The 27,715-nt window shown below is 42.6% G+C and overlaps 1 protein-coding gene across 3 annotated transcripts in view; it reads left to right on the top strand.

The window, feature by feature from the left end:
* CADM1 (cell adhesion molecule 1) overlaps positions 1 to 27,715 on the top strand; it is a 293,742-nt gene that overhangs the window by 226,883 nt on the left and 39,144 nt on the right. For all 3 annotated transcript variants that reach the window (XM_081799430.1, XM_081799431.1, XM_081799432.1), the window contains exons 2-6: positions 1,252 to 1,398; positions 2,946 to 3,098; positions 9,403 to 9,540; positions 11,802 to 11,960; positions 24,482 to 24,581. In XM_081799430.1, coding sequence (XP_081655556.1) covers positions 1,252 to 1,398; positions 2,946 to 3,098; positions 9,403 to 9,540; positions 11,802 to 11,960; positions 24,482 to 24,581 — 697 coding nt within the window. The remainder of the gene's footprint in view (positions 1 to 1,251; positions 1,399 to 2,945; positions 3,099 to 9,402; positions 9,541 to 11,801; positions 11,961 to 24,481; positions 24,582 to 27,715) is intronic.

The raw sequence follows: 27,715 nt of genomic DNA on the forward strand, positions 1-27,715 counted from the left end.
GGCAGCCGCCATTTGTTCAGTTTTATAAGAAGCTAGACACAGTGCTAAATGCTTTATATTTATTACCTTCCTCAGTCCTTCCGACAGCTCTCTGAGAGGGCTTTGAATTACTGTCCCTACTTTGCAGATGAGAAACTGGTTCAGGGGCTTTAAGTACTTTACTTGAGGTCATACAGCCAAAAAGCAATCTTCCTCTTCCCCTTCCTGATCGACCATTATACCCATTGCCCATTCTACACTTTTTATTCCATACGTGAAGATTAGATACCAGTTTTCACTCATGTGGCGGCTTCTGAAAGGCCAGGACAGTGCCCCGTATTTCTATATCCTCTGCTGTGCTGGGTACGGAGTAGGACATTCAACAATTACTTCATCTTCTGCTGATGAATTGAACTCTCCCCTTCTCCTACCTGCGCTGTGGATCATATGGGTCATTTGTGAGGGGCCCCGACTGCTGTCACTGATCACAGAAGCAACAAACGAGAGCAGGTCCGGAGATGAGCCTTCGATCAGTGGATCTGAACGCCTTGACTGTGTGCCGAGTTCTGAAAGAGCATGTCTACATGGCTAGGTGGGGGTGATCGACAGAAGGGGCATGGTTCGGGACCGCCTGGGGCTTTGGGTCAGTCGTGAAGGCATGAGTTTCTGAGAGCAGAGTAACCGACTGAACTATAAGCCTTCCCAGGATGTTACCGGGATTCCTGAGCGTCCTAGTTGGGTAGGTCCTCACTCCCACCCGGTAAACAGTGGAAGGGCCTATACCTTGGGAATGACGACATCCGCTAACAAGATGAGATTATTTCCTGAGCCCTCCTCCCTACTTCTATTAAGTGGCCCCTTGAGTTTTCTGTGAGGCAACCAAATAGCTTAGCTCAAGGGCATGTGAGCTGAGGTGGAGTATGTGCTTCTCCCCTACTCCATTCGTGAGAGCTGCAGCTTCTTAGAAAAGTCAGCTCTCTGACCTTTCCATACCTTTCCAGCGCATTCCTCAACTGGTATAAGAAACCGGGGGCTGGGACGTGGGCATCACAACTTTTGAGAGCATGTTGATCCCAGGCTTCGTCACATTTTGCCCCTGGGTCTCTCTGGGATCAACGGACTCACTTTGTGGACTGCGGAGGAAGATGGGAGCCACCCCAGTATCGCCCTTGGTGCCCATTTTGGAATACGTTTCTTGTCTCTCGTTCTAACTGAGCCATTAACCAAATTTTAATTGATGGAAATTCATTTCTCCTTTTCTTTTTTTTTAAGGCGATGGACAGAATTTGTTTACGAAAGACGTGACAGTGATCGAGGGAGAAGTCGCAACCATCAGCTGCCAAGTCAATAAGAGTGACGACTCTGTGATTCAGCTGCTGAATCCCAACAGGCAGACTATTTATTTCAGAGACTTCAGGCGTAAGTTTCTATCTCTGTAGCATTAGGTTGCAACTTTTTTTTTCCTACATGTTGTCTCGATAAAGAGATTACCAAGGCCTCCTTTTCTAAATTTAATGTTAGATGCTTAAAGTTTAGTCAATTCTTCAGAGGGAGGAAGAGACATGCAATCATAATCTTTCTACTTAATAGAAACCTTGAATGGTCCCTTTTAAAAGTAAAGCAGTCTTACTTTGCAATAGGAATTGATTGTAGTAATTCAAGGTGAATTGCAATTGAGTCCCAAATACTTAGCTGACACAAACAACTCAAATAGGGTAAGGCAAGGAAAATATAGTATTCTGAAGGGTAATCTGTTTGGTTTGAAGATGGAAGTTTCCAAGGTAATGTGTGCCTATAAAGACAAAGCCAAAATCTCCTATCACCATAATCTCTGGTAGACAGAGGTTACCATGTGCTGAAGTCTTACCAAATGTAATATCCCAAAAAGGAATCGTTGGAACTTAATTGTACGTCCCAGAAATGGTTCAAATGGATGTCAGAGCTTTAACCAGAGCAGGAATCAGGTCTTTCAAAAGATCGCTCTTTGGGAGCATGGGTGCCTAATCAAAGCAGATGTCCCTCCACATCTGCTTGTCCCTGTTCTCCCCAACGCCCCAGAACATTCATGAACTGTGGAAAGAGTTGATAAAACTAAGGAACATCTCAGAGCACAAAGGAAGGTAAAAGAAGAGGAGCCAGCCATTCTTAGAGTGTATTTTTGTCATTATAAATGAATCTAACCTTTGCCAAAATTGACACAAGGACTTTAAAAGTGAATATTTGAAATTAATAAAAAGCCCACATACATGATTTTTGTGGTGACTCTGATTTCCTGCTTTATCTTCATCCGTTTCCCGTTGTGAAGTCGAATGCAATTAGGAAACTGCAGGCGGGGTCGGAGGCTTTGGGAGGCCCTGGGTCGTGGACTCTGGGCAGCTCCACCTCCGACGGTACCAAATACAAAGGTGCATCCAAGTTAAATTGTTTTGCTATGAAGTTTTTTTTAATTACTTCCATTTTGTTTTTGAAATTACTGATAATGATTTTTTTTATCTTCATAATTTGGAACTGCTTTTTTTTTTTTTTTTTTTTTTTTTAAGGCCTCAGATTTTTAGAGACAACTCAAAAGCCTATATAGGTCCTACTCCCTCAACTTCCAGTGCCCACAGCCTGCGCTTTCCTTCTGTTTTCATTTTACTGAACTCTGGTGGAAAATCTGAAACAGTTTACGAATAAGGGCTGGAAACTGACAGCAAGGAGCGCACACGCGTGCATACACCCACAAGCCCTCACGTGTGTTGCTTTCCTTTCAGACAAGGCTATTTGTCTACATGCAGTTATTGCAGAAGCCCAAAATAGTAATTCAAGAAGTATGAAGAAGTACCCAGCAGGTGCACGAAGACTTACTCGATTTTTCTTCTCTGTAGCGGCTTTTCGAGTCCCCTAACATTCTCCTCCCCTAGGTAAGGAAAATGGACTGTGTAGTGTCTTCCTCCTAACGACTACCTCTGTGTTTTGTTTCACAGCTTTGAAGGACAGCAGGTTTCAGTTGCTGAATTTTTCTAGCAGTGAACTCAAAGTGTCGCTGACAAATGTCTCAATTTCGGATGAAGGGAGATACTTTTGCCAGCTCTACACTGACCCCCCACAAGAAAGTTATACCACAATCACAGTGCTGGGTAAGAAACGCGTGGGGGTGTGTCCTGGGAAGCGGAGTGGGTGGCCCTTACTGCCGGCTGGCTTCCAGCAGCAAGGAAGAGGTTAATGGTAAATTTTGCTGTTCAAACCTGTTTTAGGAAGAATCACTGCCCATCTTGCTGACTTTTAAAAATAGCCTATTTTACCAAACACTCTAAGGAATGGCAGTCAGCAGTCTTTATAGATCCCACCTGCTCTTGGGTTTCAACCCTCAAGCTTCAGAGCAAAGATCAAGAGAATTTAGAGCCCTCAAATGAATCACTCACCACATGAAATGTCATTGCTTCTAAACGACCAGGATTTTTTTTTTTCCTTCTGTGCAGGAGAGGAGGAGGTGGGTTACCACATCTGTACATCTGTACCCCATGACAGAGCTCGCTTGTAAAATCCACTTAATGATTTTTCCTGCTGAGTTACATCTCATTTAATATTGTTGATCTTATCTTTGGCTTTACTCACCGCCTTGTGTATTGCTTATACTCTAGACGATGCTATAAAAATCATACCCCATGAACACACACTTTGCCACAAATTGCAACCATTGGACATAAAAGAATTAAGAGCTTCTAGGGGCGAGGAGGCCGATAATAAGCAAGGACTGTTGACAGGCTGCTAAGGACACTTCTAGGGAGCTGAATGTCTTACGATCACCAGATTGTGATTTTCAGGAAAATCCCAGTAGCTAAGTTTCCATATTTAGATTTTGATAGAGTCAGCAGATACTCCTGTGCTGAAGGTGGTCTGAATTAGTCACCTTTTAGACAAATGTGTACACCAGTACATAACAGCAGCTGATTTGGATTTTTGAAAGCGAGTTTTCAAGGACATACACTGTAGAATGAGGCAAGTTCTCTGATTTACACCTTCAGAAAGACGATGAATCAAAGTCTATTTGAGGCGGCAGAGTGCAGCTTTTTGGTGTAATGATACGAAGATTAAGGAAGAAAGATAAATATGAAGGACGTTTCTGTTTGGTGTGTGTGAACATATATGTATTTATGGATGTACATACTGGACTGCTGCCTCATTACTGTTTAAACACAGCTGTAAAAGGGAAAATACTTTTTCATTCATTAAACTAAAACATGTCCCTAGTGCTTCCATACATGTTCGTGATGAGAGCAATACTGATTTTAGGAAGTCCTAGTCCATGTCAGGTCATGCAATTTCTAACATGGTCTGTGTTGGACGGTAGATGACTTTCAGATGTACATGTCTGCTTTAATTTTAGCATTAATCCCTATTAGGCCTGCAGAAATAATCAGCGTGAAAGGTTTTGCTGGGATGACTTAATTTGGTATTTTGCAGGTGTGCGTTGAGGTGTTCTGTCCATGTGGTTGTTGAGAAGTATTTGAAAACACTGTGCAGCCAGTGAGTTACTCGAATACACAGACTTCAAGCCGACCATCTGCCCACTGACCCGTCATTGGTTATGGCCTTTCCATAAGAGTAACAGCAATGGAATGGAATATTATAGCTTTCAGAGTATTTTTCTACCTGTACCTTTTAAGTATGACTATCTTCCACGGGAGGAAATGATAAGAAGAGAGATGAGCCATGCTGCCCGGGTTACAAAGCACATGGTGCAAATCTAGAATCTTACACCTTGAAACAGACCGTACTGTTCTGTCTCACAACCTTTGTGTCTTTTAGCCTGCGTTGTTTTCAGTAAAATCCCAAATGTGCCTGAAGGTGCACCTCTTTTGTTTTTGGGAGTAGGTCTGGCCACAGGCAAGCACTGAATGCCTGTCAGTTTCCGGAATCTGGGACATTTGTTCGCAGACCCACTGGATTGGGCCAGTTTGACTGAATATATTCAGTGCTTGGGAGTCAACATGACAGCACTAGACTTTTGAGAGGCATTTATGCCTGTAATCCTGTTGGAGGTCTGATTATTCTAGAAGTAATAGGTTCCTGCTTGTCTTGTATAGAAGCATTAACTTAAACATACTTGAAAGTAATACCAGTAGATGCTCTTTCTGCAGATAGTATGTATTCATTTAATATTCTTTCCATTGAATTGACTCTAGGATTCTTTGACGGAGTGAAATTGTTGTCATCAGTGTTGGAGTCTTTCATATTCCAAAATCTGACAATTTCCACTGATACTCATATATTCAAACCTTTTTCCTAAGGTTTAGAATTTTCAGGTATTCTAGTGAATGAAGAGTGATCTATTAGCATCTTCGTTTCTATCTATGGTTCTCTAAAAAGGATTCCATATATACTTACACAGCTGTCAAACTTCCTTCATAGGTTGAAGATGCTCATTTTAGTGCATGTGTCTATTAGCTGTTTGAAGCATTCAGCAAAAATTTCAGCATAATTACAAGACGTAGAGATGGTTATTTGTTAGTTACTAATACGTGTATTATCTGATCCATGTAAAAACTGAAAACTCACCGATGATATTTTGCATGCATTTGGGTGCCTGTTAGGATATCCATTCACTCCCTCCACTTGTGTGAGTTGGTTCCTTTCTCTAGATCATAGTGTAGAACTCTCTTTATACCAGTATTCGTGGAAACAGTGGAACGAGAAAGAGAATACACCGCTTTAAGATAAATATAGTTACTGATAATAGCAGCTAATATTATTACAGTCCTGTCCTTCTAAGATTAGTGTTCACTCCTAAGATTCCAGGAACAGGAGAACCTAATTATTTCAAAGGGTTTTGGAGTGAGATTTCACATACTGATCAGCTTTAAGACTCCTCTTTTGTTGTAATTAACGTGTGACTCATCTTGATATTGCTGATTTTTTTTTTAATGTTGTAGGCGTAATGTTTATAATGAGCACTCTTATAGATTTGAGGTTAGCTAAGAAGAACCTTGACATTTCTTTGCTATTTTCTAGTATTTCTCCCTGTGATTTCCATTCATGTTTTCATCTGTATGCACCTCCTTACATACATCTTTGGTTATTTTCATTAATGGCGGCAGGCAGTTTTTACTAAATGTGTCTGTTTAGTAGAGCACGTTTAAGTGCATTCTCTGGTTAGTAGCAGTTTTAATTCATTTTTCCCACAAATGGATTTTTATACTTTACTAATCACTTTTGTATTAGACATTGTGGAGTTGAAGGGAAAACAGGGTACAATTAATAGACCAAAATAAACTTTAACTTTTTCTTGTCCGACCCCATTTTTTTCTTTTTAGAAGGACTTAAATCACCTCGTTTATATTTTCCAAAGCTTTCTTGCTCTTAAAAAAAAAAAAATCAGAGAAGTCACCTTTATAATATCAATAAACCATTGTGACCCACGTGATCAGATTTGATTTTAGGTTTGCAAACCACACAGCTCCCGCTACCCTTGACTGTTTCTTCTCATCTTAGTAAAGTCAGAAATCCTGGCCACACTCTTGAGAACACTGTGGACTTGGAATAAAATCACTCAGCTCTTTCTCAGGATGCTCTTCTCAATGACAAATAAGTCCTTTATTTTCTGGTCCCGTTTTCCACGATGTGGCGAGTTGTCCACATGTTTACTTTAGCTACGAAGTTAGATGATGTCAGCTGTTCAGGAAGATGACCCGAGGACCTAGCATGGGTAGTGGCATCCCCCTGAAGGGTTAGGGGACTTGATGGTGTATGTGTTGCAGGAGAGGAAGAAGCAGCATGGGCGATGCCAAGCAGTAGGTAATCCGTAACAAAGAGGGTCTCTTTGCTGCTGATCAGGCTCTGAGCCTCCAAACAAAATCTAAGAGGCATTGGTAGCTGTTCCTCTGCCCTCGTTTATACATGCGCTTTTCCATCTCCTTCCTTTGAACCGGCAGACATGATTGGTAATGCAGACTCTCGTCTCCGTGACCGCCTCCATCTCCCAGAGAGGAATACCCTGGAAGAGGAAGAGCTAGTGGCGGTCAGGGGGAGCCTGTGATGAGGAGAGCTAAACTGTCTTCAGGCCATGAGTAAGGGGAGCATGAAGGAAAGAGCCCCAGGAGCACACAGGACACAAATACCTGACAAAGCCTGTGTTGGAGGCTGGGTGCCATTGAGACTTGACCGTGGCACGTGCCGGAACCTCTTAACAAGTCCGGGATCTCTTCCCGTCAAGATTCCCAGGTCACCACAGAGCCACCAGCAGGGTTTTTCTCCAAAGTTACACAAGCCGGCTGGAATCCGATGGGCTCCATTGCCCTCTTTGTCCTATCCAAAGAGGACTGCTTTCCCGGAGTCTCCCCTACTCAGTTTGAATTTCCTTGAATTGCGTGCTATCTCTTTGGTTACTGTACTCAATCCCATTTCTCGTTGAGCGGCATGGCATATGCCAACATCAGGAATGATTTCCATCACTCTCCTTTTATTTTTGTCTGAACCTTAACAGGAATTACTATTGTCTGACTTTCATTTCTCCGTGTGGGGGGTGGGGCGGGGGGGGTGGCGTTCCTATGTCTTTTACTCTTTGGTGGTTTCATCTTCTTGCCTCTTACTTTGCTCCTCCTAGCTCACCGAGATCTTATTTTCTTCAGGCTTGGGCAATCTTTTCCTCTGACATTTGCTCTAACAATAGCATTTTATTTTAATATTCCTACGATACTGCACTCAGAATTTGGTAGTATTTGTTGGTCCAAAACATCTAGTCTCTGTGTGTATTCCCTATCAACTCTGTAGGTGTGTGTGATGAAAATCTATAACCATCCTGATTGTCATCTGGCAAGAATATCTATGTTCAGGAAATAGCTAGCTGAAGTCGTCCCATTTACTTTTGTCACTGCCTTTCTGTGTCTCTTAAAATGCTGGCAGATGTGCAACTCCAAATTGGATGTTAGACTATCTCTCTTTATGCTTGTTTTTTTTTTTTTTTTAATGTAAGCGAGGGTAGTTCTCTGCCATGTTTAACTACTCATTTGGGCCATATCACTTTGGCAACACATCCAATTGAGCAAATGTGTTCTTTTACACGGTGAACAAAGAAGAGGCCCGCTTTTGCTCTAATATTCACCCCCCCACACACACACACACCCCACACACTGTCTTGCTGAGAAACATATGCAACATACCATTTTTCCTTTTCCATCGTTCTCTGTAGGAATTTTCAAGTGCTTCAATTCAATGTAAAAGTCTTCCTGTACACAGAATTTTACATTGGACTCGAACAGTTGGAAATCCCAAATACGTGGTTTAATCCCATAATTTATTGAAGTGGTATCAGAGATTTATTATTCAACTTGATCATCAGGATGGCATGTTTATACATATTTAATTTCTTGTTTCTCTTCTGAGTTGAGAAACTTATTAATCATAAGTCTCAGAACTGTCTTTGCTTATTCATGGTGGTCAGGGCACATAGTCTGAGATTCACTCTGCTGAATTCCATATTCTTACTGATTTTTATTTCAAGAAGCTCCGTCTTGCGGTAGGTTGCACCTGATGTGAAGTCTCGCCATCAACTCAGTTTCATAAAAGATAACATGCTTTCTCACCGTCCCCGTCACCCTACCTAGTCTGGATTTGCTATTCTGCACTTTATCCCCCAAACATTTTATTCCATCTTATTATATATGCTTAATATGCTTAAAGAAGAGTGGTTTTAATTCTGACATATAAAATGGACTTGCAGGCACTTAATAGTCTTTTTCACCTTTGCTTTCTAAAATCGAGCATCAGATTTCAGAACATGGAAAAATTACTACAGATTAACTGGCATGTCCTGTCTTACTGCATCTTCCCATCCAGTGGATTTTATTACTATGCTGTCCATTGGAAGTCATGATTGTATCCCAGTTCTCTGTGGATAATTTTAACTGAACGAAACTGGTTCTAAAGCACAAGTTTTCTGTGTGTGTTTATGATGAGCGATTCTTTTAAGGGACTCTAAGTTTTTGATCTTTGCTGGTTGTCTTTGGAATCTTTCATATGAAGATTGAAATCCAAGGGTTGAGTTCAAGGACAGATAGTCCTTCCAGATCCTTCCTGATGAGGATGATAAATTCATTCATGTGTACTCATCTTACTTTTGGATCTACGTTCTGGTCAGTTTTCTAATAACTGATGGATAACTAATACCGCTGTTGTTATAACTTGGTCACTGATGACTTAGGAGTGGGAGGCTGGGCATTTTATAAGATAACTTTAGGAAAGAAATTCTGAATTAACAACTTTCACATAATTCACACTCTTTGATGATGACTTTTGTACTTCTTTTTTCCCCTCCGGTGGCAGTTTGTTTTAAAATCCCATCAGGAATGTCCATTAGTTGTCTCCTCTTTTTGGTAGTGGTGGTGCGAATGTCTAATGAAAAGAAGCCTATGTGCAGAAATGGGTTCTGTGTTTAATTTGTAGTCCCACCACGCAACCTGATGATCGATATCCAGAAAGACACAGCGGTGGAAGGCGAGGAGATTGAAGTCAACTGCACCGCCATGGCCAGCAAGCCAGCCACGACCATCAGGTGGTTCAAAGGGAACAAGGAGCTAAAAGGTGAGGGGCAGCCTGCCCTATCCAGAAGTAGTAGGCGGGCACCTGACTCCAGCAGGGCCACACCTTGAGGGAAATTAAAGATGAATGCCAAACATGCCCCTAAAACAAAAATGCCCACTTAGATAGGGCTCGTAATCAATTGCTAAATGCATCTGAAGCCGGAGCATAAAAGCATTTTATTGACTCTAACGCATATCCTCCCCCTGTTGTTTGAGGGTTTGTGGTGATAGGTGTTGCTAGATTTTTAAAAAAATTTTTTTTTATTATGTTATGTTAATCGCCATACATTACATCATTAGTTTTAGATGAGGTGTTCCATGATTCATTGTTTGTGTATAACACCCAGTGCTCCATGCAGAACGTGCCCTCCTCAATACCCACCACCAGGCTAACCCATCCCCCCACCCCCCTCCCCTCCAGAACCCTCAGTTTGTTTTTCAGAGTCCATCGTCTCTCATGGTTCGTGGTATTGCTAGATTTTGGCTCCGATGCTCAGAAAGAACTAGAACTCTTTAGACCAGGAAGAGTCACTGGTGGAGGTGTCCCCTGAACTCCGGGTGTCCATATTGTCCCTCAGTTCTCATTCACCCTGTGACCTCGGGTGGGTCAGCACCCCAAATTCTCATGTTGGACATTTAAAAAAAGGCTACCAGTCTTGATGGTGAATTCCGAGTCATTCTAACATGGATTGCTGCACCATCAGCTTGCTGACTGTGCTTTCCTGTAGGGGCAGGTGTGTTAAGTACAGGAAGGATCGTATCCTAATTGTGGATCTGCAGGCACCCCCTTTCTCATGGAATCTGTAACTCATGTGCACGTTTCACCAGCCTGCTCTTTTGCAAAGTTTGCAGTTTGTGATAGTGATGCAGGCCACTCCTTTAACCTCGGCCTAGGCCGCCCCAGGGTTGATTCCTGTACCCTCAAATATCTGCCCCCTTAGCCAGCGCCTCAGCCACAGCCTGTCCCCTAGTTGACCCTTCTGTGTCAGTCATCCTGAGTTAACATGTGTGTGTCGGCCTTCCTACCCCTTGCTTTCCAAGGTTGCTTTGCAAGTAATAACTGGGGGCCAGACAGCTCTGGTCATTTGACAGAAACGCCAGCTGTGTTTAGCAATTTCTGCTAATACGGGGATATTAATATTAGAGATTGTAGGAGATTCTCAGGCAGATGAAATGAGTGAATGTTTGTAAAGCATGTAGCTGGTATCTGGGCCAAGGTAAGTGCTCGGTGTGTGCTTCTTGAATAAATCAAGAGTGCCAGGAAGAAAAGAATAAGGCCTTTTAGAAAGGGGATATAAAAATCTATATCTAGAAACAGATAAATCTATATATAACAGCTTAAGTTTCAAAAAGCTTGCTCTGTTTTAATCTCCTATTTCCTAGGTATGGTTTTGGAAGGAAGGAGTTTCTCATTTCCCCTCTGCTTTTCTAAGTGAATTGAGCCATTAAATGCCTACCGATAAGTACAAAACATTAAAAGAAAGTTAATGGTGTGCCATGTCCCAGGGAGTGCTGAGTTCAGGAAAGGGGCTGCCTTGGCCTATTCATCCCATCCGGAAGCCTCCCCCCTCCTTTTCTGGGTGTTCTTGGACGTGTCTCCTGTCTGGCCCGAAACCTCTATCTTACTTTGCTCTACCCACTGCCACTGCGGGTTTTTTTGTTGTTGTTGTTTTTTCGTGGTCTTCTAAAAGTCTCAGAGTTTACACATTTCAATTACAATTTCAATTATGTAAATCCATTTAGTTACTTTCCCTCTTAATTGTTGCTGATGGGGGTGGGCAGAGGGGATTGTTTATATCTCTATTCCTGATTGAATTACTTCGGGGATTTGGATGATGTCCTGGAATTTTTAAACCGCATGACAGCCTACTAGACGTTTCAAGTTCAGATGGTGGTTAGGGGTGAAAAGCACTTCTCTTTTCCTCCTCCAAAATGCCATAAGCAGTCAGATGGCAAAGTGGTTCAACTTTCAGCTGCCTTTTTGTGGGAGGTTTTAAGATAGAAGACAACATATGTAATATATTTAAATAAAAATAGTATCTATTATGTGGGGTAGAAGTGCATCTTACATACTATCCCGTAAGGTTGAAAAGTAGGAAATTGTCATTTTACCCGTTATCTACCCACAGTTTAACCTTATCCCGAGTGGCTTCCATCACCTTGGTTAAAATAGCAATGTCAGGGCAGGGAGAGGAGGCTATAGAAACAGAGTGGTAGGAATTCACGCAACTCTGATTTCTTGGTCTATTCCGTGTCCCCCAGGCAAATCGGAGGTGGAGGAGTGGTCAGACATGTACACTGTGACCAGTCAGCTGATGCTGAAGGTGCACAAGGAGGATGACGGGGTCCCAGTGATCTGTCAGGTGGAGCATCCAGCTGTCACCGGAAACTTGCAGACCCAGCGGTACCTTGAAGTACAGTGTGAGTACCTGTCTTAGTCCGTTCAGGCTGCTCTAACACAGTAGCACCGAGTGAGTAGCTCATAAGCCACAGTCATTTATTCCTCACCATTCTGGAGGCTAAGAAGTCCAAGATCAAGGCGCACCATCGCGGTTGTGTTCTAAAGAAAGCCTTCCCTCTTCCTGCTTCGGAACCACTGCCTTCTTGCTATGTCCTCTCAGGGTGGAAGGGGCTAGAGATCTCCAGAGCTGCTTTCAAAGGCCCCGCCTCCTCATATCATCCCAGTGGGCATTGGGATTTCAACATAGGAATTTGGGAAGGGAGGGACACAAACGTTCGTTCAAATCGTAGCAGTACCTGAGTATTTTATCCTGAGTGCATAGAGTAGCAGTTGCTTAAAAACTCTTCAGAAGCCATTTATTGAATACATATGATAGAGTTTATATCTTGTTGTCTTAGTGGTGAAATAATCAAAGGATTATTTTAGTGAAACACTGCCATGCTACGGAGTGCCAAAGAGGATTTTCGAAATACTACATTTAACCCAAATGGAAAACTTTAAAATGATTCCAATCTGTTCTATCACATGACTTAATTAATTGCATTTTGTGAGTGTTGACTATAATCATTTCTATGTCAACTTCACAATGTAGGGTAGTCCCTCCCACTTTCTTAGCCCCAGCAGAAGTGCTGAATTTTTTTGTTATAGAGGGGCTTTTATTCCCCTTCTCCATTAGCATTTTGTTTTAAAGTGCATGTTCTCTTCCATTTTTAGCTTAAAGCATGGCAGTGAGTTTAAAAGTGGAACTCTTCTGGAATCGGTGCCACAACCTCAATGGCTTCATCGATAACAGCTAGATCGTGGGGAATGAGGTTGTCTCCTCACTGTGCCCAATGAACTAAAGACATTCTCCTTGTTTTCTCTGTGGACTCTTCTGCTTGCCAAAATGTTTTCTGCACAAAACCATGCTTGCAGCAAAGTTGTGGCCAAGTAGCCAACTTCTCACTTTTTTATCAGAGAGGTTCTGTAACTGAGCCTCTGAAAGACTGCAGTTGATACTTGAGTGTGCATAGTGGGAAGGGTGCAAGAGTCTGGTTGGAAAGGCAGCCGCCGGGGGTCTGATAAAGGCAAAGCATTACAGTCTATTAATTCTTCCGTTAATTTCCTAGCGCTGCCATAACTAATTACCACCGATTCCGTGGCTTAACATGACACATTTATTCTCTCGTAGTTCTAGAGGACAGAAGACTGAAATTGAGGGGTTAGCAGGACCACGCTCGCTCAGAAGGCGCTAGGAGAAGAGTTTTTCTTGCCTTTTCTGGCTTCTGGGAGTCCCAGATATTCCTTGGTTTCTGGCCGTGTCTTTCTAGTCTCTTGCTTTGTCTCAACACGGTCTTCTCTTCCCTGCGTGTCTCTTAGATGGACACTTGTTGTTGGAGTTAGTGCCCACCCAGCTAATCCAGAATGGTCTCATCTCAAGATCCTGAATTTGATTACATCCACAAAGACTTCTCTTTCCAAATAAGGCCATATATGCAGGTTCCGGGGCTAGGAAGTGAGCCTGTCTTCTGAGGGCCACCGTTCAGCCCGCCACAATCGCTATCACATGCATACATTGCCTGAGCAAAACAGGGTCCAGGGAAAGGTGTAAAAAGTGGCTTCTAGGGCGCCTGGGTGGCTCAGTTGGTTAAGCGACTGCCTTCGGCTCAGGTCATGATCCTGGAGTCCCAGGATCGAGTCCCGCATCGGGCTCCCTGCTCGGTGGGGAGTCTTCTTCTCCCTCTGACCCTCCCCACTCTCATGTGCTCTCTCTCATTCTATCTCTCTCAAATAAATAAATAAAATCTTTTAAAAAAAAAAAAAAAGTGGCTTCTAATCGCTTCTCCACCTTGTGGCTAAAAGTAAATGTAAAAAGTTGCTTCTAAGACACTAATCCCATTCCAACCTTTTCTTACTCTGTGAGTTTGGCTCAATTTAACATTACATAATGCAGGTTTTTCTTGTTAATTCATTTCATCTCCATCATTATGTAGCTTCATTATGGGCATCATGCTTATAATTTTCATATCACTAAAACTATTGTGCTGTAATGTCCCTATAATGGGAAAACAGAAATGATCAGATATTATCTAAATTGGCAGATAGTAGATTTCTTGTGACTTTGTTAATATGTAATTCATTTAAGCAAACTTAATATCCATTAACTTCCCTTGTAGGGGCCCATTAGCTTTAATAATACATTAACTCCTTTGTGAAACCTGAGTAGACATTCACCCAGTCCCTGCCCCTAAACTCTTTCAGTGTCCCCAGAGTATCTTCCAAATAGAATATAGCCCCACCCACGTATGAAATTACACTCACTCCCAAATGCAAAATATTTTAAGCACTATACCTCCTACCTCTTGGAAGACTTGATAATCATCTTTATAAGCCTTGTCTTCCATATTCCATAGGTTCAAGAGAGATTTGTCCTTCTAAGAACAAGGAATAAAGCTGCATATCTGAATCCATTTGACTTCAGTCTTAGAGTACTGCTAGCCCTCAACCACAGGGAAGTGACCAATACCTTCCAAAACGAAGACATACCTGTTGATCATTTTTAACTCTAACATGGCACTGTTGCAGGGTTCTTGTCTCACAGAGTTGAAGAATGAATCTTGCAGGCAATAGGGTGATGGAAGTGGAAGTTTCTTAGGGGAAGGTGAGAACAGAAAGGAAAGCTCCCTAGAGTGAGAGGGGTCCCCGATGGGTTGCCACTGAGGGCTTTTTATGGTCAGTCTTTTATAGAAAACTGACCAGGGAACTTGGTAAATACCTCATCTATAAATTTAGGACAAACAAGGTGGATTTGTAAATATTATGAAAATATCGCATCTATATTTAGAACAAACAAGATAGATGTGTTATATTTCCTTCTTTCTAGTTAATTTCTTGTCTATAATATTTCTCCACATCTGGGGTTTCTGTGAGCCTGGTTACAGAGCCCCTACCTGTCTCTCCCTACCTAGCCTCGCCTGTCCCTTACTCAGCACCTTTTTATGGGAAACTATTGTTTTTTATTTTTGTTTTTGTTTTTATCCAGAGTGAGCCACACAGGCATTTTCTTCTTGATACTTCATTTTTTTCGGAATGTATATAAAGAGAAAGTCTTTTTACATAAAAATTAAGAGTTGCCAACCATTATATTAATCTGAATAGGAATTGAGAGTCTTCTTTGGCATCTTAAATAAGACTGGTGCTCAAGAAAGTCACCAGACAGGGCGTCTGGGTGACTCAGTCGTTTAAAGCATCTGCCTTTGGCTCAGGTCATGATCTCCAGGGTCATGGGATTGAGTCCCAAGTTGAGCTCCCTGCTCAGGGGCAGTCTGTCTCTCCTCCCACTCGTCCTCTCAATCTCTCTCTCTCTCAAATAAATAAAATCTTTTAAAAAAAGAAAGAAAGAAAGAAAATAAGTCACCTGATCATTCACTACGCTCCATTCCTGGAGTGCTACTAACAACTTGGCAGAGTCAGCTAGGAATTCCTTAAGTAGCTCCTCCAGACACGACTGGAATCCTCTACCTCATTTCCTACCAGCTTTACTCTCCTGGACACCAGCAGCTCTGCCATAACAAGAGCCTCCTGCCTCTGAAGCCGAAGGCGCTTGGTCCTTGGGCGCTAAGGCTTTGTTGGTCGTTGGCTAGCGCCAGTGGTTCAACCCCATCCCTCTTATGGCTCTCTCTGTAGACGAGCAGCACCGCGTCTTGATGGCAATGAGAAGAGATACTTAAACACATGAGATTCAGCAGCCAGTCTGCATGGATGGGGAATCATTTTGGATACTTTATGAGGAGTATTAGACCCTCATTTTGTAATTGGCCCAAACCCTTAGCATCAGCATTTCTTAACCTTCTTAAAAACCCCTTTAAAAGTCCCATAGACCTGGGGAAGATGAACAAAATCACATACCACCATGTTTTGCTTCCAATGTAAAGAGTCTGTTTATCCTACAGACTTCTAACTTCATTTATTCGAGGACCAGTTTTCCCATGTCCACAGATGATCCATACTCTTCGCGCATTTAGAATTTGTCTTTAAGTCACTTTATTGCTTTTCCCTAACAAAGGCCTGTGAAAAAATATCAAATTAGGCATTTTATTTTGCTATGTGTGTTATGCTTAATAAATACATCAAAATAAATACATAAGTATTATTTTTAATGTCCTTTTCTTTGCTACCTAAAAAGATTTTTTAATAATATCATTTATAAGCATTAGGTTATTACCAGGAAATACTGAACTGGTCCGTGGACCTCAGATTAAGAACAGCTCTTTTCTGGGTAAATGAGACTACCTTGGGGAACTCTAACCTGTTGGAATTGGTATTCGTTATACTCACTTGGTTCAGTCCTGGCCCATTTTGCTACATGAAGCCTTCTGGGAACCGCTTTCTACCTCATCTAAGACCAGTTGGCTATTAACCAGGATATGACCACAGTTACATGACAGACAATGGATTTGAGTTCTGTATAAACTACGTTCTTTTAAGAAGATATTTTTTAAAAAGGAAATAGCGAAGACCTACATTGTATATTGTTGAACAGCTTGCTTTAAATCTGACGGGGAAAGGAGGAGAGGTAAACTGGAGAGCTGCCATGTTGCCTAGAAGACAAGGCTTGAGCTATAACTTGGAAATGCTTTTGTCTTGTGGATTTAAGTCCTAATTAATTGAACACAGAATTTTGCAGTGTTTGTTTGTTAGGACCCTTATTTGTGGTACCAGGAGAAATTGTTGTGCCCAATTATGTGAAAAATCAGCCAGATGTGTATGCTGTCATACTTTTAATAATCTTTAAGTTGGTGGTGAGTACAGATATTAATTGTGTAGTATGCATTGAAGTGATTAACATCAATGTAATTTATCATCTGGAGATTTCTGAACATAAATAAATGAGTTGTTTTGCTCAGCAAGGTGTTGACCCCTTCAGAATTAGTGAATTAAAGCCCCCCCTCTTTTTATTATAAATATGAAAGGCACCACAATCAGCCAAGTGTTCAGTTATTTGATTTTCTGGGGCATTAGCCGCTCTTGTTTGTGACATTTCCCTGTTGGGTGCTCGTTTGCAAGCTCATTAATAAGGTTTTCTCATAGGAACATTGCTGGGAGTGAAGAACATACAGTAGGCCTCTTAGTTTTCTGGCTTTCATTGTGAGGCTCAGCAAGGCTACCGCAGCGGTGACACACAGCTCAGTGTTTAAAACAGAAAATAATTATGCGCGGAAGCCGGAATTCAGAGCTCTCCCGCCTTAGATGTTAGGCAGAGGACAGTTTGGCCTTTTAATGTCCTGAGCTCGATGACCCTAAATTCCTTCTGTGCGTTTTTTTTTTTTTTCCTTCCACATGTCTGCGTGCGTGGCGTTGCTCACACTTACAACATGGTTGATTATAGCGGAGCGTGGTACAATCGCGGTTAGTGGAGTTTCAGATCTGAAGGAACGCACTCCTGTCAAATAAAAGCCTGTTTAAAGGAGAACAGTTCACTGTCTGCGCGTTAAAAGAAAACTGTTTAAATAGCATCAAGGTGGCCACACATAGCGACGTAAGCTGGGAATTCAAAGAAGAGCTGTGACCCTCAGTATGAAATTCAGATCGCTGTGCAAAGTGGGAAAAGCCTCACTCTGGACTGAGGTGAATCCGAAGCTCTTGGATGGCTGCTCTGTGTCTTTTGCTTTCCCCCATCACAGCCTTGCTTCTTTGAAATGGTTTGCAAAAATCCTCATCTTGTGAGGGTTTTGTGTGTGTGCGTATTTGTTTAAAAAAGAGAGAGAGGATGAGAAATTGAGATGAGTTTTGAAAGGGAGAATGAAAAAACACAGACTCTAGAAATGGATGTTTGAATACCTTCCCTTCTCCAATTATCATCTGATGGTTAATCGTGTACGTAGGCATCATTTTCAAAATGAGTTTTATTGACTCCATATAGGCAGATATTTTGTAAATCCATTTTCCTGTTCACCTAGGGTCCGGAGAAGACTGGATTTCTCCTTTCTTTCCCTCAATTGGGGGAAAATTGGTCATTGAGGGGATGATCAAAACCTGTTCTCTATCTATGCCAAAATAAATGTTTTCTCTGGTACCGACAGTGCCCTGCAGTGAAGGAGGGAGAAAAACCTGGAAATAGGAAAAGCTTTCCTGCTTGGAGTGGAGGATAAAACCTCGTTTCCCAGAGCGGCTCCTGTATCCATCCTCCCCCCATCATTTCTGTTCCCAGATTATATTTTTCAAAGCATAATAGCTGGCGTTCCCCCGATTTGGCCTGTTTCTCTCTGATCTCCAGGCTCGCCTTTGAACAGAATCCCTTCTTCCTCCCACTCTCCCTTCCTTTTATTTTTTTTAAAGCAACGAATTGAGTTTCGGGGAAGTTATTTTGGTATTTGTTATTCCTCATGGAGACTCCCGGACTCAAATGAATGTTTGAGCTGTCATTTGTTGGGTGATCACAGGGCAGGGGTGGGGCAACAGTCCTGATATTATTAAAATACTCTAGAGCTTGTTCATGGAGCATGTTGCAGCACCAGAGGGGGCAGGAGGTGAGGGACCAATACTCAAAAAACAAAGAGTAAGTTTCGGGCCAGGACTGTTATGAGCAAGATTTGAGTGATGTGACCGGTCTCAAGAGAAAGCCACCACCTCTGTCTCCTCAAGGCAACTCGGCAGATGGAGGCCTCTTACTAAGGATGCTCGGTCCACATCTCACTGTCTGACCTGTTGTATTTGGGGAAGGTATGTCTCTGTGGCTGTGGACATTGAGCATTTCCACTGTGAAAGGAGTCTTCTCATGGTTTTTAACTCAAGGTCACATTTCAGTTCTGTGGAAGGTTAAATGGTTGTGAAGTTAAAATCCGAAAATCGAAAATGAGTGGTCAGACAACATCCTTTATGATTTCCCCGAAGATCCCACCTTAGAGATACACCAGAAATGCTAAATAAATGTGTAGTGAAAGGGAAGCATGTAAATCAGAACACCTGGGCTGAACCTCAAATTTTGGGAGCTGGATTGACCTTCCAGAAGAATAATACAATTATATTTTGTGCTAAGGGCTGTTGAAGTGATTCAACAGGGAGGCCGTGAGATTGGAGTAACTCTCGTGCCTTGGGGAGCCCACAGGAGCAAAGGAAAACCTCAACCAAAGTCCCCAGGCTCCCAAGAAAATGAAACTGAAGCCACCACCAATCACGAACAGCCAACTAGGCTTTCCCCAAATAAGGCAACTGCTTAAGCCACAGCCAATCAAATAATGGCCCTTGCTTTCCTTCCCTGTCTTCTCTGTAAAAACCTTTCCCCTAGCTCCTGTGGCTGGAGCATTTTCAGTGTGGTGTTGCCCTATTCAAATCATGGATTTTCAAATAAACTCTCAAAAATGTTACTGTGCCCAGTTTATCTTTTAACAAGGTTAAGATGTATTCATGAGCTGATTTTTTTTTTTGAGTCAGTAGCAGAGCGTGGAGTAGGAGTCCACGCCCTGGTATTTCTCCAGCTTCTCATGCATTCATTCACTTGGTAAGCAAGTATTGAGGGCCTACTGCATGTGCTGGGCGCCAGGATACAAAACACTCAAAACTTTTGTTCTTACAGAGCTGACTTTCCTATGGAGAAAATCATGCTGTAAGGCTTTTCCCATCCAGCATTCACTTCTGATTTTAAAGATTTCTCAAAGATAGGGAGGAGTATATGAGTGTGCCGCCCATTTCAAAAAGCACTGGAAACATAATTTTCTGTTGCAACATCGCAGAATAAAATTTGCTTTTCAGTCTCCACAGAACTACTTGCTCGTTGCAACAGGCAGGAATTGCATTCTGCTGCAGTGATGTGGCAATGCTTGTTGGTCCCGTATCTCCCACCAGGTTTGACTCCTCCTACTCCTCCTGGAGCACGGTTGTAGTGCTCCAATTCCTTCAACAGATGCAACAGCAGGAGGTCCTTCACCTTGCAAACAAACAAAATAAATGGCAGTGAGAATTATTCATGAATGTGTCATGACATTAGAAAGCAAACCTTTTGCAAGATGTGGAAGTCCTCTGAAAGCTCGGTGTGACTGTTCTCGAACCCCACCCAGTCACCTCCTGCTACCGGACACTGTCTTCCTTCGGTGCAAAGCTGGCCTCTCCTGGCAATCCAGGCAGCCGTATCGTGGGGGCTGAGTCTTGCCTCGAGCTCCAGAAAACCCCTAATACTCACCAGATCTCAGGTTAATCTTTGCATGGTCGTGCTCCTCCAAACTGCAGTAATCCTCCATGATTGACAAAGCCCCTTCAGTTGAGGCCTCCCCACCTGAATGCACAGGCGCTGACCCAGACTTCTCCCAGCCATTCTGATACGTCTGGGCACTTGCTGCCCTTGAGTTCTCCCTGGTCAGCAGGTCGAGGCCCTGAGACCATTAGCATCTGCTCCGCAGGCATCCAGTCCCGTTCTCACGGATTTTCGGAAATTAGACGGAATCTAAGTAAGGGCCACGAAGAGCCTGTGTCCCGAATGCAGTCACAGGAGCAAATTTGCACCCAAGCCCTTGGACCTGGTTGCACTTAGTGCATCAAAGGACATTGGATGCCTACATTCCCTGATTTAGAAATTCTTGGGGTGGGGGGGTGTCAGGAGCCCCTGGGGTAATAAGTCTCACGCTGGGATATCAGGCATCTTCCTCATGCCTCAGCTGTACTCTTACCTGGTACATGGGAAGGATGACATCCCAGGCAAAAGGAAACTGCAAAGTACCCTTTTATTTATTTATTTTTTTAATAAATAATTTTGAAAACCTGCTACGTTAGTGTTGTGATCTAGAGAGAAGGAGACGATGACTTTTCATTTACATAGGAAAGTGAATACAGGTTACAGAGTCTCGAGCTTCATCTTCTGGAAAGATCATAGAACGTGGTGCAAGGTCAGACGGGCATGAAATCAATTGTAATCTGCCAGCAAGCCATTCTTAACCTCTTTAAGAGTTTCCTTTTATATATATTTTTCCCTTTATAGAGAGAGCAAAGTACATTTAAAGAAAGTCTCATCAAATTGGAATGTCTTTCTAATATTATTTTTTTAATTGGTTGCTCCTGCAGTGTGACCCAAAGCCTCCTGGCATTTAACCCTCTGTGTGACTTTGACTAATGAATGAATTGTGTCTGCTATAAGAGTCTTGCTAAATGTCTTTTATAGGGTTTTTAAAAAATTACAGTGTATTATGAAAACCTCCAATCCCTCGACCTAATTGATTGGCTGTTGGTGATGCCATCTCTATAACTGTAATTTTCCGTAAGTGCACAGACCTAACTATTTTTCTTATTTTTATATAGCAGTTCCATTTTATAATGACATTAAGCCCTTCTGAGCGATACATTTCTAGGCAGTTATGGCACTTGGGTAGAAAGTGTCATCTGGCTTGTAGCCTTGTGCCTTACAACACCAGCCGAGGCGTAAAATGATCACCCAGAAAATGTACTGGGCCTTACCTCATTACTTACAAATAAATCTTGGAGTCTGGGTCTATCTCAGAAAAGCTTTGGTGGGTTATAACATTTGATTTATGAACATAATTAAAATATAAATGATGAGCTTTGGGCTATTCAGTCAGCCATCTGGATTGTGCAGGATTTTGACATACTCCCATTGTAGTCAGGATCTTCCTGGGAAAATTTAACCTCCCTGAGTTCTAGAGGTGCCAGTGGAATCCCAGGGTGTCTGGGCCACCTGTTGAGCGTAGATGGGTTCCTCTTTCGGGGCAAAAGAAGGGGATGGATCTTGGCACATAGATCACCTGTGTGGTTCGTGGGCTGGGTATGAAGATGGCTCAGCTGCCCCACAGTCAGATAATATGCATATAAATACTGCAGGTGTCAATAGAGGAGGACATTTTTCTGTATAATACAAACAAGATTAATGTTTACCTTCTCAGCCAGCTCTTAAGGTAATTGGCAGCGGTACCCCTGAGTAGATGGTAGATGTTTCTCCAGGAACCTGAGGAGTAAATTGAGAAAATCCGTTATCAAAATTGAAGGTGCATTTTCTATGGCTTAGTAGGATTTTTTTTTAAATATAAGTTCCAGGTACAGCAGATCCTTAGCTTGCTCTTCCTAATTTCTGTGAGTAATTGGCAACTGGGAAACAGCCATTAGTAACATAAAAAAAGCATTTAACTAGAAGTCTGTGGTACTGAAGAGAGGCATGAGTGGATTAGATTTTCAACACTCTCTTTATTATTAATGGAAGTTGAGCACGTAAAACCCTTAGTGCACTGTGCTGAAAAATATACCCTCTCTGTTTGCTTGTAAATTACACGAGGGGGAGAAAAAAAACAAAAAAACCTTCCACATAGGCCAGCAGGCGTCCTGCTTCTCCGTAATTAATGGGCGGAAGTCAGCAGAGCATGGAAAATGTAGTCCTTCTGTGGATCAGAGATTAACCTATAAGCAAATGTTACATTTCAGCCCAGATTTTGGGCTTTAAATTTAGCCTCACCCAGAATGGTTCCTAGGTAAGAATGACAGAGGTTTCCTGACCAGGAACCCCATTGAGTGCTCCTGTTTCTGAATGTGAAATTTAAGGGAGCGGGTCTGGCTGTTGGTGTTTTCAGTAACATAACCTTCTCCCGTTGCTTGCTTTATTTACTTACTTACTTATTTAATTATTTGTATCTTGTGTTTGTAATAAACTTCACCAGCCAGCTCTGTGTTGATGTGTTATACCACCAAAAATAATAGACTCGAGTATGTCACCCAATGGTTGTATTTAGCGTAAGCTATAGTCTAGAGCTCTCCAAGGAGGGTGGCCCACAGCTCTTGCTTCTACCCAGCAAGCCAGTCCTCATTCAAGGTCATCGTGTTTATCCTGTCTGTTTCTGCCTCTCTTTAGTGATGACTTTCCCAACCCATGACCAGTCCCTGGACACCTCCATGCCATTTTGCTCTCAAACGTTCCCTTTGCCAGCAAGTCCAAGAATAGAACTGTGTTACTTTGCAAGGGTCAGCTGGAGCTTTCGGGCCTGTTAACTTATGTCCCTTGGGCAACTGGCTTAGCTTCCCAGCAAGGGTTACCCATTCACAGTGTGCAGTGCACACTGGTGAACAAGAAGACGCTCCTGAAAGGTTTTGAATGCCGCGCGGTTTTCAGAGACAGAAAGATCTGTGATGAGAGCGAGACTGTACCAATGTGTCTGGAAGGCAGCTGTCTCCCGAGAGGACCCCTTCGTGCAGCTTGTTTTAGCCGCGTACAGGTTGAGATCAGTTGAGCCCTGCCATATTTCTGATTTCCTTCTCAGTCCATAGGATGAATGTTAATGAGCTAAGCACTGCTTGTAAAAGGCCAAGGGGCTGTTGTTTAGGTGGTGTGATTGTCTGAGAAAGTAAAGTTATGGAAATTGTTTTGACCTTTCAGCCAAGTGATGTCTTGCCCTCTCACATTTGTTACTCTTGGGTACGTTTCCAAAAATACACATTTATAGAGCCGCTGCATTAAACGAGAAAACTGATTTAGGGATTAATAGCTTGTTAGTTCAGCAGAGAAAAAAAAAAAGTCTCCCAATTCCTTTCAGGTTTTATTTGTAAATGTATTTGTATGTGTTTCTAAGTTAATCCCAATCCCTTCTGGTTCCCTCCCTATGCCCCACACCTCCCACCATTCATCCCTTGGACCCAAACCCCCGCAAACTCCAAACATGGGTTTTAAGTAGCCAGTGGATATAATAAGAACCCCTGTGTCACTTGGCTAAGTACTTGACTGCCTTCAGAAGCTGTACTTGGTTTTAATTATGGATTGCCACTGGGAAATATACTTTTGAACCAGAAATCCCAACATTCGCAGGGCTGCCTCTCGTTAAGTTATCTCCGTGACCTTGGACTGGCTACTTCATCCTCTGAGTGTCAGTGTTCTGATCCCTAAAACTGGGCTTATTCCGCCACCAATGACAGTTCCTACCAGAGCCAGGCCCTCAGTACCTGTCTGCTTCCTTCCTTCTCGTGTATAGACATTGAGACATCAAAGAGTTTCGTTGGGACCACCAGAACCTCCCATTTCTGTATTCTCAAAGCCATTTGAGTGGAATTCAGAAGTTTAGCCTTTCCCATTTGAAATCTAGAGCATGGAAGAGGCAAACTTATTAATATGCCTTGTCACAGCATATTGTCACATAGTAATATATGATACATGATAAAATGTATCAATTCTGAGCACCACAAATATCTGTGGCTTCACCTCAGCATGAAGGCAAATGAATTTCCTTTAGCTTGAGTGAGTTTGGAGATAAACTTCAATGTAACAAAATGTATTTCACAGGAAATGTTTGATGTGGCGCAGTTAGCTTATGAATCTCTTATCTGTTCGTGGTTCACTCCTTGGAGTTATTAGTCAATTTAATTTGAGCAAATGCCAGGATTACTAACTAATTGGGAGGCTGTTAGTGCAGGCATGAGGATGGGGAGAGAGGGAGTGGTATGGGTTTGTGGCAGCATGCAAGTCTGATTTTTTGCCTGATATCATTTGCTAAACATGGTACTTTGTGTTGTTGTCGCACAGATAAGCCTCAAGTGCATATTCAGATGACTTACCCTCTACAAGGCCTAACCCGGGAAGGGGATGCGCTCGAGTTAACATGCGAAGCCATCGGGAAGCCCCAGTAAGTTCTGAAGGCCAAGGTTGGCAGAGGGTCATGAGCAGTAAATGTCACAACACGGAAATGTGCGTTCACAAGTCACCAGCCTGTCACCTGTCTCCTGCTGTAAAGGATGAGAGATATTTCAAGCACTAAGGAATATTCAGTGAAAAGGGGAATAAATACCTGTGGTTGGGTTCTTAATGGTCAGGATTGGGAGAAAAATGAAATGCCAGCTAAGATTGAAATCTCAGCTAATTCTATTTTATTATCATCAACATGATTGTCAGAACTATCTTCTGTCACAAAAAAATAATCCTAATAATTTTTAGTATGCCCACAATCTCATGATGAATCTGCTACCTTCTGTGTTAATGTCCAAGCTGCTGGAAAGATGGTTTTCAGACTTAAATTAAGCCGCTGTGATTAGGGCCAGCCATTGGAAAATGAATTTGCCCTACCTTGAATTTTGCTTCTCCTTCCCTCAAAGAAAAGTGACTCCTAGAAATATTTTTGTTAGTAAGGAATGGTCCCAGAGCTTTTTCTCAAGGAATGTATGTACGCCATTGCAGAAGAGAAAGAACCTACTAACGCTCTTATTTTATGGAAAAGCACAAGGAAGCTGCTTCCCTGCCGAATGAATGAAAGTGAATTAGGGAAACCGCTGTATATCATCACTAATACAGGAAAAAAGCCATGTAGTGGGGCCGCTTTAGACGTCCATCCAGTTTCGCATGGGGAGAGGAGAGAATCTCCTCTTTCTAGGAGAGAGAAGATTGTCTTTAACCGTTTCTTACAGAAAAAACAATCCACGGAATCCTAAAATGGAACAAGTCAGTGTCGAGATAATAAGCCCTCAAACTTTGAGCGGTCCCCAGTAAAACAAAACAAAACAGCATTGAGCTCCCTCTGCTGTCCCTGTGGTATGATTTTTTTTCCCTCAAGAGTTTTTATTTTTATTTTTTATTTATTTATTTTTTAAAGATTTTTATTTATTTATTCACGAGAGACACAGAGAGAGAGAGGCAGAGTGAGAAGCAGGCTCCCAAGGAGCAGAGAGCCCGATGTGGAACTCGATCCCAGGACCCTGGGATCATGACCTGAGCCGAAGGCAGACGCTCAACCATCTGAGCCACCCAGGCGCCCTCCCTCAGAGTTTTTATTAACCAGCCTGACTATCACAGTTTTCATGCTCTGAGCATCTTAAGGAAGCTTCCCCGAGATCTCTGGAAAGCACTGTCCCCGTTACTGCTAAGGCGTGATCTCTGACTAGGGACCGGGGAGCCAGACGGAGGCTGCCATCCGCTCTCTCCCACTTCACCCTGTGTCGGGCTTCCCTCTCCTCGGACTAGAATCTGCTTCTGTCTGTCCTCACACCATGTGCAGCTTTAAAGATGACCTTTAGGAAGTAGGAGGCGGTCTTGGTTCTGTTTGGCTTTTCCTCTGGTGTTGCCAAGTTACTTGGTTTGAAACCCTTCAAGCTTTGGCGGAGCAATCTTTTTCTCCTTGGAACACGGCAAAAGATGCAGATCTTTCTTTTTGTCAACTGTTTGGACTATGCCCTGGTTAGTGGCTTACCTTGCTTGCCTCAAAAAAAAAGGAAAAAAAAAAAAATCCATTGGAGAAAAAGAAATTCTCCCAGACCCCTCGCCACTTGCAATACCTATATTCAGCCGTATTAACCACATTTACGGTATATGGCTTTGCTAAACTCTATTTTGTTTCTGTGGTTTTTTTCCCGTGAAGAAGGTACTGTGTTCAGTTGAATGTGCCACGGGGACAGTAAATTACATGTTTCCTTCAGGACATTTACGGCAGAGAGGGTATTTGTTCCTCTCAGATCGGAACGGGTGTATGGTTGTGTGAGCAAGCACACACTAGTCTGCTGCGATCCCTTCTAGCATATTACCTATTTATTTTCTCAAGAAATTGCATACAATAAAAATGGTAATTTAACTTGCCATTAAATGTTGTGAATATTCTCAGCACTTACCCCCACTGATTGTTTCAGCTGTCAAGCAGCAGGACATTAGATCTGATTGCTAGGCAGACCCATTTGCCATTGCCTGCAAGGAGCACATATGTAGGACTAATTTTTAAATAATTTACTGGGTTGTGATGACAAACCCATGTGTAATTAAAGAAAAATTGTAACTTCACATCCCATTTGAAAATTGGAATGCTACTCGACAGGGCTAACTTGGGTGTTCGCTTATCATTAAGCAATGGGTCTTTGGTCCTGTCGCTGCTCCTGGAGGTAGCCGTGGGGACGGACAGGAAGTTACTTCTGTGCCCGCGTCTCTGCTGCCCTTCTTTAAAATGAGAGTTTCAGGCACAATCATCCACGTGGCCCCAATGTCACACGAGGTTGAGGGAGCCACCTTGGAGAACGCGCGTTTTAGATTCCATGAGTTTGAAAGATACTTGGTGCGTGTGCAATTTCGGCTCTGGAGCATCTTGTGAAATTTGCTTTTCCCTGATGGACACAAACGTGGTACTTTAAATCCCTAAAACAAACGTGCCTCTGAGCAAGTGCCATAAGGAGCCCATGTGGAGATGCGCCCCTCAGTGACTGACCCGGACCCAGAAGCCTTGCCCTTGAGCCGCAGGGCTTGCAGGTGCATGCAGAGAGGGAGAGGGTGACAGCATGTGGGACTCGGAGAGCCAGGAAAGCAAGGCATTTTGCAGAGGAACACATAGATAAGGTGGACTGGGTTGGGGGAGGCAGGTTATGGGTAGGGGTTAAGGGGAAAAGAAATGATTGCACATTTCCCGAATGAATAGAGGTGGTTTTTCCAACAGCAGAGGTCAAAAGAAAGCAGCATTCAGATGTGAAAGTCTGGGTTTTTTTTGTGAAACTTGAAATCCCTTTAAATATCACAAGCGGCTTCTAAAGCAAGAGTCTTGGTGTATTAGTAACCGTCAGAGTAATGCATGTATCACTAGCCAAGAATTTGCTGTTTTCCCCCTAATTAATGAGATGATTAACGATGGGTGAGCTCTGTCCTGTTTAAATTGGTGTGAAACCACACAGCAGGGCATAAAAATAGGGTGCATTGGTTTATTTACTGATTTGTTAAAGATGAATTGGAAATAATGAGACTCCTGCTTATGGTCTGTTGAAAGTTTTTCAACACCTGATAATGTTTTGGTTTTTC

Source organism: Leptonychotes weddellii, chromosome 11 (assembly GCF_054177405.1).
Source record: "Leptonychotes weddellii isolate Sample4059 chromosome 11, ASM5417740v2, whole genome shotgun sequence".
NCBI classification, from domain to species: Eukaryota; Metazoa; Chordata; class Mammalia; order Carnivora; family Phocidae; genus Leptonychotes; species Leptonychotes weddellii.